This window comes from Elephantulus edwardii, unplaced genomic scaffold, assembly GCF_000299155.1.
Source record: "Elephantulus edwardii isolate Elephantulus edwardi_28Jun2011 unplaced genomic scaffold, EleEdw1.0 scaffold00328, whole genome shotgun sequence".
Classification (NCBI taxonomy): Eukaryota; Metazoa; Chordata; class Mammalia; order Macroscelidea; family Macroscelididae; genus Elephantulus; species Elephantulus edwardii.
Window position 1 is genome coordinate 844,039 of NW_006400078.1, and position 13,302 is coordinate 857,340.

Genomic DNA, 13,302 nt, shown 5'->3' on the forward strand with positions numbered 1-13,302 from the left:
CTAGGAGCCTCGCTGGACTAGAGGGAGCCCCAATCCGGTTAACCAAAGTGAGTGGGCCAGAGGCTTTGGCCACCCCCATCTTAAGAGCCCACAGGACTACAGTTCCCAGTATGCCCTGCTCCAGGCCGGGGGCCAACAGCCACAGCCGGTCTGTAATCTGACCGTCCCTCCTGAAAGGTCACTTGAGAGCTGCTTGAGGGACAGCAACAGGGGGATCTCAGAGTGGTTCAGCTTTGATGAGAGTGGGGGGTGGGGACAGTGGCCCTGCTTCAGATGACCTCGCCCACACCCCTCCTCGGGCCCAGGGTCCTAATGTCCCTGGTCCCAGACACCAAGCTGCCAGGGCATACGGATGCAGCCCCTGCGCCTCTAACGCAGGGCCTGTGTCCCACATGGACCGGGCGTCCTCCACGCTGGCAGGCAGATAGGAGAGCTCTGTAAGTGAGCAGGCTCTGAGCAGCGAAGCTGACTCTGACGAACTCCTGTCTCCAGTCGGCCTTGATGGCTCTGTCAGCTAGAAACAGAATTCAACCTTGCGTTCAGCTGTAACTCACTCGGGCAAAAGGCCCAGAGAGGGGGAGCGCCCTGTCCAAAGCCACACAGCAAACTGCAACTGTGGAAGCCTCAAGCCTCTCTGCCTGCTGGAACTTGTCTCAGATCTTGTAAGAGGCAGGAGGACGGAAGACCCCAGGGTGAAGCCTGACGGAAGGGCTGTGCACGAGCCAGGAGCCAGGCTGGGCCCTCCCTGCCCTGCCTCCTCTCCTCCCCTCACCCCCAAAATAGCTCTCGGAGCTGCTGGGCCAAGACCCTCCCATCTGATCGCGAGGTGGGGGGAGGCGGGGCGGGCGTGCTGCCCGGAGCCAGCCCTTAAATCCCCCCGCAGCGCAGGCGCTCCACTGCCCAGCTGGAGGCACCGGAGGCCGCCTGTCCACCGTCAGTCCATCTGTCCCGCCCGCCGCAGCCATGTCCCGGCCCATGTCCGACCATGACAAGAGGAAGCAGATCAGCGTGCGCGGCCTGGCCGGCGTGGAGAATGTGACGGATCTCAAGAAGAACTTCAACCGGCACCTGCACTTCACGCTTGTCAAGGACCGCAACGTGGCCACGCCCCGAGACTACTACTTCGCGCTGGCCCACACGGTGCGCGACCACCTGGTGGGGCGCTGGATCCGCACGCAGCAGCACTACTACGAGAAGGACCCCAAGGTGCATGGGGGGCCGGGTGGAGGTGGGGGCGGGGCGGGCCTCACCTCGGAGCTTAGGGTTTTCTGTGACAAAGTAGGCTGTTCCCACAGGTTTCTGGACCCCTGGGTGCTGGATTTAGGCAGCCTCTCGAGAGAAGGACAGGTGGGGTGTTCGGGTCAGAGGCCCAGCACCCACTCCACTGTACTTGAAGGGGCTGCTGATTTGGTCCCAAGTGGAAAGGCGTGTCTTTGAACTTGTGCAGGAGGGTGGCCGGTGCACTGGGCAGGGCCAGGCCCAGCAGCTGGGGCAGAGATCAAGTGTCTTCTGGGGTCATCCGTAAATGTCAGCAACCTAACACCCCCGCCTGGCAGGCGTGGGGGCGGGGCAGGTGGGGAGGGGCCCCAGCCCATCAGCAGAGCTGCCCCTAAACCCTAACCCTAAACCGCGTCAGGGACTGAGGCTTCAGAGCTATGGGGCTGGGCACTTCAGGAAAGGCAGGATGGCCCAGCTCCAGCCTGAGTCACCGTGACCTTGAGCGGATGACTCTCTCTCTCCTGGGCCCCTCCCCTGCACGGTGGAGGTGCTTCTCTGGGTCCTGAGCCCCTGAGCGGTCAGGAAGCAAGAGTGGCAGGTGACTGGGAAGAGCTCCCCACCTGTGTTGAGCTCTCTCAACCGTGCAGTCAGGCCCAGGATAGGTGTGGCCAGGCCCACTTACCCCGGGGGTGGGGGTGGGGGGAGGGAAATGAGGCTCTGAGAGTCAGTGATTTGTCCAGAGTAGAAGATGCTAGGTCCAGGTCAGTGGTTGCTTCAGTAACTGGGCAGGAGGGGTGTGACTTCCTTTCTTGCCCACCCCCCTGCCCCCACCCCAATAGAGGATTTACTACCTGTCACTGGAGTTCTACATGGGACGCACGCTCCAGAACACCATGGTGAACCTGGCCTTGGAGAATGCCTGTGACGAGGCCACCTACCAGGTGTGTGGGTGGGTGGGGGCAGCAGAAAGGACCAGCCCTGGGGACAGGGATACCCCACTGGTGCTCAGCTCTGACTGCTGTGACTCCCTCCCCTTCTAGCTGGGCCTGGACATGGAGGAGCTAGAGGAAATTGAGGAAGATGCAGGACTGGGCAACGGGGGCCTGGGCCGGCTGGCAGGTAACTGAGTGAATGTCGATGTGGGGTGTGGGCTCCTCCAGGCTGGTCCCTGATACCCACCTCCCTGTACTTCCCCCCCACCCCAGCCTGCTTCTTGGACTCCATGGCAACACTGGGTCTGGCTGCCTATGGCTACGGGATCCGTTATGAATTTGGAATTTTTAACCAGAAAATCTGTGGGGGCTGGCAGGTGAGGATCCCTGACCCTGGGGGGCCCAGTCCTGATGGAGGGGGACACATTGGGCTGTCTGTATCCAGACTTCCAGAGCCTGTCTCTGTCTTGCTAGGAAGCATGCTTCCTTTCAGTCTCTCTCCAGAGTCAGCCAGGCACCCCTAGTGTGGACATTCCCCACCCTGGACTGCACAGAATCTCTCTCCACACACACACACACAGACACACACACACAGACACACACACACAGACACAGACACAGACACACACACACACACACGGCTCTGACCTCTCTCTCCTCAATGCCCTGAGCTCAGATGGAGGAGGCTGATGACTGGCTTCGCTATGGCAACCCCTGGGAGAAGGCCCGGCCTGAGTTCACGCTGCCTGTGCACTTCTACGGCCGAGTGGAGCACACCAGCCAGGGGGTCAAGTGGGTGGACACACAGGTGAGAAGGGGGTACCAGGGAGGGAGGTGCACAGAGAGGAGGAGTGGGTGCGCGAGGAAGCAGGAAACCACGGGAGACTCTTGAGGCTACAGGACCGTGTTACCATTCCTGGTTTGCATCTGAGAACAGGCTCAGAGAAGTGAAGCAACTTACTCCAGGTCACACAGCTGAAGTCAGGAGAGGCAGAAATAGGGTCAGAGAAACAGGAGAGAGGCCACGCTACAGCCCTCTCCCCCAGTGTCCCTCATCTAACTTAAGCTCTCCACACGGCTCATACAGAGGCCAGCCGGGAGGCTGGACAGTCAGTGGGTTTCCAAGGCTGGTTGTACAGCTTGTGTGCCCAAGGGGCAGAGGGTGGATTCAGATTGCCATCTTTAAGTTTCCCAGTCATAACTGGAACATAACACATCATACCACCAGGGCTCTTTGGGACAGAGACAGTACTCCCCTGGAGCACTGGGGACCTACGAAGGGCTACCAGCCATATGGTTGGGAGTTCGAATCCATTGGGCACTCATCAATGTATGGGCAGTTTCCTGCCCTGAAGACTTAGAACCTCAGCAACCCAGTGGAAGCTCACTAAGAGTCACAGTGGACTTGACAGCAGTGGGCTGAGTGACTGGGCCATCCTGAGGTCAGTCAGGCATAAGCCGCTTGGATGGGCTTGACCTCTGAGACCTTTTCCACTGCTGACCCCTGTCTCCCGTGGTTCTTCCATGCGGGTGTGCAGGGCCAGGAGGGCCACAGGCCCCATCAACCATCAGCTGTTTGTGGTCCCCACAATAGCACTGCTGGGCGAATGGGAGTGTGGGGAGGGGAGGGAGTGGTGTCCCTGATGCACTGTGGGACATTGAGGCCCAGGGAAGGAGGCCCTGCCTGCAGCGTGTGTGTGTAGCACCGGGTTGGGGGGTGGACTTGGGCTGGGAGTGGTGGTGAGATTCTTTATAGAAGAGCTTCAGAGAGATTAGGGGTCTGCTCATGGTTACCCAGTGGTGGGACTGGTAATGAAGGTGGGCAGAGAGCAGGGTCAAAGACCTTGAGTTGTACATGGACAGGTGTCCAGACTGTCACCCTTGCCCCCTGCAGGTGGTACTGGCCATGCCCTATGACACGCCCGTGCCCGGCTATCGCAACAACATCGTCAACACCATGCGCCTCTGGTCTGCCAAGGCCCCCAATGACTTCAACCTCAAAGATTGTAAGTTTCCTGCCAGGGGGACCGGCAGCCCCATGCCAGCCCCTGCACAGCTCAAGCCTGATGTCTCCTCCTCTCCCTTAGTCAATGTCGGTGGCTATATCCAGGCTGTGCTGGACCGAAATTTGGCCGAGAACATCTCTCGTGTCCTGTACCCCAACGACAACGTGCGTCTCCCCTTGAGCTGAGGCCCAGAGAGAGGAAAGCCTGGGGGGGGGCACTCCCTGGGCATCTCACTGGCCCCTGCATTTTCCGCTCTGTCTCTGAGACCTTTGGGAAGCTGGTTAGGGTGTAAATGATTGTCGGGGAGGGGGGCAGTTCCTGAAGTCACCCACAATAATCTTGTCCCTTGTTTGCTCCTTCCTGATTCTGTGACCCACCAAGAGAGAGCCCCAGGTGCTGTGGTGGAGACAGTTTGAGCTTGGATGTTTTGGTGTGGGTGGGCGTCTCCCCTTGGTCCACCCCCACCCCATCAGCTGTAGGCCACGCCCCTGCTCCCCTGACTCCGCCCTGCCCGGAATTTCCCCCCCCCAGTTCTTTGAGGGGAAGGAGCTGCGGCTGAAGCAGGAGTACTTCGTGGTGGCCGCCACGCTTCAGGACATCATCCGTCGCTTCAAGTCCTCTAAGTTCGGCTGCCGGGACCCCGTGCGCACAAGCTTCGATGCCTTCCCTGACAAGGTACCAGCCACTGGAAAGGGCCTCCCTGCGCCTAGGACATTTCCAGACCTCATGTCTCAGCCTGTCCTGTCCAAGGGCCCTGTTCCTGCTTTATAGACAGAGGGTGGAGAGCGAGGGGGGCCTTCTCAGGGCCTTCAGTATACAGAGCCCGGGGAGCCTCCCTCTTCCTTCTGTCCCAGCTTAGCCACGTCACCAGGTCCAGCCTTTTCAGAGGAGGCTCTGATAGGGCAAGGGCTGTACCTTTGGGCGATTAGTCTGCAGCCCAGCCTGAGCCCCCAGCCCGACCCCCTCCCCACAGGTGGCCATCCAGCTCAATGACACCCACCCGTCCTTGGCCATCCCTGAGCTGATGAGGATCCTGGTGGACCTGGAGCACCTGGAGTGGGACAAGGTGGGCTGCAGGACGCATTGGCGGTAGGGACCTTCCCTGCCTCGAGGATAGATGGACATTTAAGGCCCTTCCCTGTTTGGGGGCGATGGGAGGGGCATCCCTGATGAACTGTGGGACATTGGGGCCCAGGAGTGGTGGCCCTGCTCCAGCGTGTACACAGAGTGCCGTGCGGCTTGGGCTGACCTCCCATGGTCTCCAGGCCTGGGATGTGACAGTGAAGACGTGCGCATACACCAACCACACGGTGCTGCCTGAGGCCCTGGAGCGCTGGCCCGTCCACCTCATGGAGACGCTGCTGCCCAGGCACCTCCAAATTATCTACGAGATCAACCAGCGCTTCCTGAACGTGAGCGGACACTGGGTGGGGGCGGGATGCGTGCCTGGGGTGGGTGGCTGGGGTGTGGGCCCTGTTCCTGGGACCTGGTCCCAGCCTGTGTTCTCGGGGTGCAGAGGGTGGCAGCTGCGTTCCCAGGGGACGTGGACCGGCTGCGGCGCATGTCGCTGGTGGAGGAGGGCGCTGTGAAGCGCATCAACATGGCTCACCTGTGCATCGCCGGCTCGCACGCGGTCAACGGCGTGGCTCGCATCCACTCCGAGATCCTCAAGAAGACCATGTGAGCCCCGCCTCCTGGGGTGCCACGCCCTCCACCAGTCCCTGGTCCCAGAGATAGCCATCCCTTAGTGGTCTCCCCCAACGGGGGTCTCTTCCACAGATGGCCTCACCTTTACATGCTCAGAGGTCACTCCAGAACAGTCCTGTCCCCAGGTGGCAGGCAGCTTTTGTGCACAGCGCCCCTACCTTCTCCAGGGCTCCCCCACTTCATCAAGGGGTAGGGAGGAGGCTTTCATCCCACAGACTTGAGCGGTGACCCTTCCCAACCTTCCGGCAGCTTCAAGGACTTCTACGAGCTGGAGCCTCACAAGTTCCAGAACAAGACCAACGGCATCACCCCTCGGCGCTGGCTGGTCCTCTGTAACCCAGGGCTGGCGGAGGTCATCGCTGAGGTGAGGGCACTGCGGCCAGCAGGGGCAGCTTGGGGGAGGTCACTACAGGGAAAGGTCGGGTATGGGTTGTTCACTGCAAGAGGATCCTCAGCAGAAGGTCAAAGCCCACCCTGCTCTGCACGCCCCAAACCTGGAGAAGGGGGTGCCATTTTCTTATTTACATGAGCGTCTTCTTGGCTATTGGACGCTCTAGCCGTAAGGTCAGTGTGGTGGAGTCCACGGTCCAGTGGACACCTGGTCAGTGGGGATTCTGAAGGGGCCAGAGATCAAGGTCATTGCCAGCCTGAAGACAGGTTACAGAGGTAAAGACTAGTTATAGGAAGGTCTACTTGGAGCCAGGTGGTGTCTGGCATCAGCATCAGGAGTCGGGGTTGTGAGGGAAGGAAGTTGGCCATGCACACGTCGTCACCACCTGTGCATTAGAGAGGAAGGTGGATGGCTTCGGGAATGGCCTGCTGGGCATCTGAGCAGGAAGGGTGTGTGGGGAGGAGGTTGGGGAGGATGGCGGGCATGACTGGGAGTCCTCTTCCTGCAGCGCATTGGGGAGGAGTACATCTCAGACCTGGACCAGCTCCGCAAACTGCTGTCCTATGTGGATGATGAAGCCTTTATCCGAGACGTGGCCAAAGTCAAGCAGGTGGGGAGGGCTGCGACCCGGGACCCCTGTGCTGCGGCTGGGTGTCTGGGTGAGGAACGCAAAGCTCATCTCTCCTGCCAACCACAGGCCAAGGCAGATGCTGCCTGGAGGCCTTGGTGGGAAGGCGTCATGTGGACTCGCTGGAAGAGAGCTGATATTGATTAGCAATGTCTGCCCTGGTGTAGGCAGGAGATGGGTGGCTGTCCAGAGCTCCTGGCACCTGCCTTCCTGGGCATTAGAGGATGGAGAGGATGGCCATAGGACCTCCTGAGACCTTGTGGTGAGATTCTTCCTTTCCCTGCCTCCAGGAAAACAAGTTGAAGTTCTCTGCATACTTAGAGAGGGAATACAAAGTCCAGATCAACCCCAATTCGCTCTTTGATGTCCAGGTGAAGCGAATTCATGAATACAAACGCCAGCTCCTCAATTGCCTCCACATCATCACCCTATACAACCGTGAGTGGCCGGGGCTGGACACTGCCCGGGAGCCCCCCTTCCCAGCCCCACTTGCTCCTTGGTATCACCGTGGGTTCACACAATGTTTGGGACGTGAAATGATCCCCATTTCACAGATGAGCAAAGTGAGGCTCAGAAAGAGGAAAATGACAGGCCCAAAACTACATAGCAAGTGGTTATCCTAACTAGGCATCTTGTTTCCTAGTCTGTACCCCAGTGGGGTGAGTGCTCCCAAGGGCTACTGTCCAGGAGTGGGAAGCAGACCATCTTGACTCCCTTTTTTCTCCACAGGCATCAAGAAGGAACCCAATAAGTTTGTTGTGCCTCGAACTGTGATGATTGGAGGGAAGGTGAGGCTGAGCCCACCACATCTCCGGTCCTTTGATATTGGCTTGATTGGTTTGCAGGATAAGGGGTCACAGTTAGGGGTGTGGTGCTGACCCTCAGCTGTGCCCCACAGGCCGCACCTGGGTACCACATGGCCAAGATGATCATCAAACTCATCACGGCCATTGGGGATGTGGTCAACCACGACCCAGTGGTGGGAGACCGCCTCCGAGTGATCTTCCTGGAGAACTACCGAGTCTCTCTGGCTGAGAAAGGTGGGGGCTGCCGACAGGGTGCAGGGCAAACACATACTAGTTCATTCCCAGGAAGGAACTGGGCAACTCTCCTTCAGTACTAGCGCTTTAAAGAAGACCCTAGAGAGAACAGTGCTTGCCCAGTGGGTCTTACTTTTGCGTTAAGCATTGCTGTGTACTGTTGGGTGGGAACCAACCCAAACCTGACTCTTCATTGGGTTTTTAGAGACAGTAAATCTCACAGGAGGAGACTGGCCGTCTTTCTCCTGCAGAGCAGCTGATGGATTCAGTCCATGTACCTTTTCATTGACAGCGCAATTCCTTACCACTAAGCCACCAGAGCTCCGTCTTCAGATTATACCCCCAATCCAGGCTGAAGCTCAGCTACTCAAGAATTCACAAGAGATAGAGGCCAGGGTGGGGCTGGGGGGCGGCGGGCAAAGACTGGAGGACTGAGCAAGAGTCTGAATCTGGCTGTGCCTAGGACCAGCCCAACCCCTAATTCCTGCTAGCGTGGGACTGTTCCCTGAGTTCATTGTGTCCCTGTTGTCCCTGTCCCCACAGTGATCCCAGCCGCTGACCTCTCTGAGCAGATCTCCACTGCGGGTACTGAGGCCTCGGGCACTGGTAACATGAAGTTCATGCTTAATGGAGCCCTGACCATTGGCACCATGGATGGTGCCAACGTTGAGATGGCAGAAGAGGCGGGCCAGGAGAACTTCTTCATCTTTGGCATGAGGGTCGAGGATGTGGACAGGCTTGACCAGAGAGGGTATGGAAGTCCAGGGCTCTGAAATTCAGGGTTCATGGGTGAGTGTGGTTCTTGGAGGGCAGGACTAGGAGTGCTTGGGATGCCTGGTCCAAGGTTCTACGAGGGGTTGATTATTAGGACCGTCAAATCTGGCAAGCTTTTGGCATGCCACACAACAAATACGGTTGATCAAACAGGAAAAAAAAAAAGAAGAAATTCAGACTAAAGGGAGAAAAAATTCTTTTAACCCTGAGAGACAATGTTGTTTCTGGAATTGGAAAAGAATTCAAATCCTAAGCTCCCTGGCAGCCATGGCAAAAAGGGAAACATGAGTACAGCAGTTCCAACTGAACTTGTGGCCAGAAACACACTTCTTTAGAGCTGACATTTTCTTGGCATTTCAATTTTAAAAAACTTGGCTTAATTTTTTTTTCCTTATGAAAGTTGTTGTTGAGTATTGTTGAGTCAGAACCGAACCATAGCTGACCCTCTGGTGGGTTTTCCGAGGCAGTTTAATTGCACGAGAAATTGCCCATCTTTCTCCCATGGATTCAAATAGCTTATGAAAGTAGTACACACTAATTGATTAGAGTAGTGAAAAGCACAGAGGATCTGTAACTGTCACTCACGATCTCCTCATTCAGAGAGGCCTGGTTAGATTTCGGGCTAACATACCTCATTACGGCCACCCCCAGTCTGTTAGTGGAGAGTTCTGTGCTGCTTTGATAATTGAGCAGGATTCAGTGGCGCTTTCTGACTAGCAAGAAAGGGCTGGCAATGTATTTCTGGAAAATCCGCCACTGAAAACCCTGACTCAACGATTTTATTCCATTGTGCGTGGGGTTAGTATACTGGCAGCTAACAGCAATTTCAAAAATTGAGGAAAAACAAGTGTATCATTTTGAGTCATGGCATCTTATTTAACAGTAGGGAGGCATTTCCTGTGTCATTAAGTCGTGCTCAAAATATTTTAAATATTTGCATACTAGTGTCAAATGAACGTACCATAACTTCTTTATCTAGTTCCATATACTTGGAGAGTATTAGGGTTGATTTCCTGTTTGTTATTATAGATATCACTGTGCCAAGCAACCTATTACATCTTTGAACACACATTTCCTTAAGATAATCATTGCTAATGTTAGGGGCTCTCTAGTCGGTCCCCACTCTTGGTGACCCACGTACAGCAGCTGGAAGCCCAGCCCGAGCTGTACCATCGTCAGGATAGTTGCTCTGCTTAAACCAGCTGTTGAAGCCACCGTCTCTTCATCTCCTCGGGAGCCTGCCTCTCATTTGCTCTGCTTTTCCAGCCATGATTTCCTTCTCCAGAGACTGACTTGTTCCGATAACATGTCCAAATATGCGCGATGATGTCTCCCGATCCTTGCTTCCACGGACCACTCCGGCTGCACGTCCCCTATATTCTACTAGCACTACCATTCAGAAGGCATCCATTCTTCTTCAGTGTAATTATTAGAAGGGAGTTTTTCTGAGTCATAAAGTATAGAATCTTTGAGGCCAAGTTGCTTTCTAGAAAGTTGCTCCCTGTGCATGCACCCACCAGCAGGCTCACATAGTGATTTCTTTGGAGATTAGACAAGGAAGTTCCATCTTTGTCCTTTGGGCAGAAGAGAAGTTATGGAATGTTTCAATCAAGGGTCAGCATTCAGGAAAGCAGTTCCTGCTGCAGGCTGGGGATGGGATGGGAGGGGACAGAAAGTGGAGGTGGGCCACGAGTGTCGAGGTGGATGCCATCATGCCCAGAGAGTCACCAGGGCAGTGCTGGAGGTGGACCGTAGGGGACACTGGAGGAGGAGACCTTGGGGTCTGGTTGACAGTAGGGAGGGAGGGAGGGAAGGAGATGGGCCTGGCCTCGTGGAGCCGCTTGAACTGGGCTGAGAGGATGGACTGTGGGAATGCTGACGGGAAGCTGGTTCTGGCGAAGTGATGAGCTCATGTTGAGTTTCGAGTTTGAGGCCATTCCTGAGGGCATGCACGTGGCCTCCTCCAAGCGGCTGAGGGTCAGGCTAGGGCTACGGCTGGACTGGCTAGGTTGCTCCAACTCATGGCAATGCACAACAGAACTGAGCACTGCTGAGCCCTGGCCCATTGACCCAATCATTGGTGGCTTGACTGGGACACTGTGCTTCCTAGTCTAATGATCTTGCACGACATCTGTTGCAATCTATATGTTTTACACTGGCTCTTTTTTGGAAGTGGGCTGGACGTGCCCCTGATTCCTGTGCATTATATGACACTCTTGTTTGAAATATTGGGGGGGGGCATAGCCTGCCAGAGTGGGGGAGGACAGTTACTCACCAGGATGACAAACTGGGAGGAGGCTGTGGTGGTGGGTGACACGGGAAGAAGCCCTTGCTTTGGCGTCTTGACTTTGACATGAACTTTGCTGTCCTCCCCTGAACTTGAGCTTCCTCATCCACACAGTGCAGAGTGACAAGCCAAGCAGAAAAGGCAGGGGTTGCTTGCAGGGAGGGAACTGAGAGGGAGTATGGCAGCTCCAGGGAGCCCAGCAGCCGGCTGAGCCCAGGTTCTAGCCTTGAGGTTTGAAAACAGCCAAACTCAAAACTCATTGCCAGTAAATCCAACACACTGCCAATGCTTTAGGATGGACACACTGTCCCCAAGGTTTCCCAGGCTGGAATGGAATGCAGACTGCTATGTCTTTTTGCCTGTGGAAGAACTGGGGGTGGTGGTGGGGTTTGAACTGACAGCCTTCAAGGCTCCTTACTGAGGCTCCATTTTTTTCAAATGGAGCCAGGGGCCCCTTTCCACTCACTGAGCAGGCCTGTGCCCCACAGGTACAACGCCCAGGAGTACTATGACCGCATTCCTGAGCTCCGGCAGATCATCGAGCAGCTCAGCAGCGGCTTCTTCTCCCCCAAACAGCCCGACCTGTTCAAGGACATTGTCAACATGCTCATGCACCATGACCGGTGAGCCACACCTGGTGGGGCTGCTTGGTGCCCAGGCCCACTGCAAGAGCGGGGCAGGAGGGGTCCTGAGCAGTGAGCACAGGTTCCTCCTGAGGGTGGGGATGCGCTGGGACCTGACTGCTTAGCTCTGGCTCTCATGTCTCCATTTCCCTTCAGGTTTAAAGTCTTTGCAGATTACGAAGACTACATTAGATGCCAAGAGAGAGTCAGTGCCCTGTACAAGGTGAGGGGGCCTGGGCCTGGGTGTGATGAGTTTGGGCAGCCCTCGATGGGATGAGGCTGAAAGTAGGACCCCTGGGTCCTCTGCCAGATGATCAACTCAGGGCTCCCTTTTGGCCTACAGAACCCCCGAGAGTGGACGAGGATGGTGATCCGGAACATTGCTACTTCTGGCAAGTTCTCCAGTGACCGCACCATTGCCCAGTATGCCCGGGAGATCTGGGGGGTTGAGCCTACTCGCCAGCGCCTGCCGGCCCCTGATGAGGCCATCTGAGTCTGTGGTCCAGACTCCCACAGCCCAAATTGGTGCAATGTCTTGGGCCAGCCCCAGCTCCTTGTCCAGAGAGTGGGTGTCCTAAGCCAGATCTCTAAGCCCCTCCTGGGCCCCGTTTCTCCCACTTCGAGGTCCCAGTGTCAAGTGTGACTAGAGACACTGTCCCCTTTCTGTCCTAGGGCTCTTGACCCCCTCCTTTTTATGGGGCCTGACCAATTGCACCCACTCCCCAATAAAGTGATTCTCCTCGGGAACATCCTGATGCATCTCTCTGCTGGGAATATTTTTAGCTCTTGGTGGGCATGGCAGCAGCTGCGCAGTCACCTCCTTACCCCTACCCTCGGCAGGTGCGTCCCCTTCAAGGGGCGGGGCCTGGGACTCTGCAGCAGCCACCCTCGATGCCTTTCTTCCCTGTGCTGTGTCCATACTAGGTCAGCGGGCAGCCAAGCTGGCCGGGGGCGGGGCGTGCGACTGGGTGGGGCCCACAGGCCTGGGAGTGGGGACACGAGCTGAGGCCTCCGGGACAAGGGAGCATCCACGCTGTCAGGACGGGGAGGAGCTCCGGCTGCTTGGCGCCTTCTTGGCCCCACCCCCGCCCCGCCCACTGCGGCGTTTAGGGGTCCTTAGCAGGTGGCTTTGCTCCCTTTGAAGCCGGGGAATGTGAGGGTGTGGGCGCTCAGGCCATGCAGTCTCGGCCAATGACGCGCCCTCCTTGCTCTGGGGGATCCAAAGGCCACATGGCTCGTTTCTAGGGCTCCCATGGCCAGGGCTGAGGTGTATGTGGGGGGGGGTCCCCGCCTCCTCGGGCAGGGAGGGGCAAGCCTCAGAAAGAGGTTTGGGGCCGGTGGTTTCACAGTGAATGTGCTTGAACCCACACGCCCGGAAACTGTTACTAGCTCCCTTAGGAAAGGCTGCTGGGGACCCCAACCGCCTGTGGTTACCCCTCCCAGGCACCTTTGGGTCGGGGCTCAGGCACCCAGTCCGAAGCGGCGGAAAACCCATCCTTCTGCTGCCCTCTCCATCTGTCCCCTGGGTGGCCGCCCCCACCCCGTTCCTGCGATGGGAACTAGAGTCCTCCAGCGCCCCGAGGCAGCGCCCTCCGCCCTGCTCCAGGCCCCTCTCCCTAAATGCTCCCATCTTGTTCCCGCCCCTCCCCCAGACACTCCCCAGATCCTCGGCCCCAGGCCCCCATCTCTACACTGT

At 57.1% G+C, this 13,302-nt stretch overlaps 1 protein-coding gene across 3 annotated transcripts; it reads left to right on the forward strand.

The window, feature by feature from the left end:
- The first annotated feature begins 909 nt into the window (after window positions 1-909).
- On the forward strand, window positions 910-12,359 carry PYGM (phosphorylase, glycogen, muscle). 3 transcript variants are annotated; one of them, XM_006901477.1, is made up of 20 exons: window positions 958-1,206; window positions 2,058-2,159; window positions 2,259-2,337; window positions 2,424-2,527; window positions 2,827-2,958; window positions 4,045-4,156; window positions 4,238-4,320; window positions 4,688-4,831; window positions 5,130-5,222; window positions 5,422-5,568; window positions 5,673-5,836; window positions 6,113-6,227; window positions 6,763-6,864; window positions 7,173-7,320; window positions 7,612-7,670; window positions 7,781-7,922; window positions 8,466-8,673; window positions 11,472-11,606; window positions 11,763-11,829; window positions 11,950-12,359. In XM_006901477.1, the coding sequence occupies exons 1-20, from the start codon at window positions 964-966 to the stop codon at window positions 12,097-12,099; spliced, it is 2,529 nt and encodes an 842-aa protein (XP_006901539.1). In that variant the 5' UTR covers window positions 958-963; the 3' UTR covers window positions 12,100-12,359. The 3 variants fall into 3 exon arrangements, with proteins under 3 accessions (XP_006901538.1, XP_006901539.1, XP_006901537.1); XM_006901475.1 differs by lacking the exon at window positions 2,058-2,159 and having other exon boundaries at window positions 964-1,206; XM_006901476.1 differs by lacking the exons at window positions 2,058-2,159; window positions 2,259-2,337 and having other exon boundaries at window positions 910-1,206; window positions 2,507-2,527.
- The last annotated feature ends 943 nt before the right edge of the window (window positions 12,360-13,302 follow it).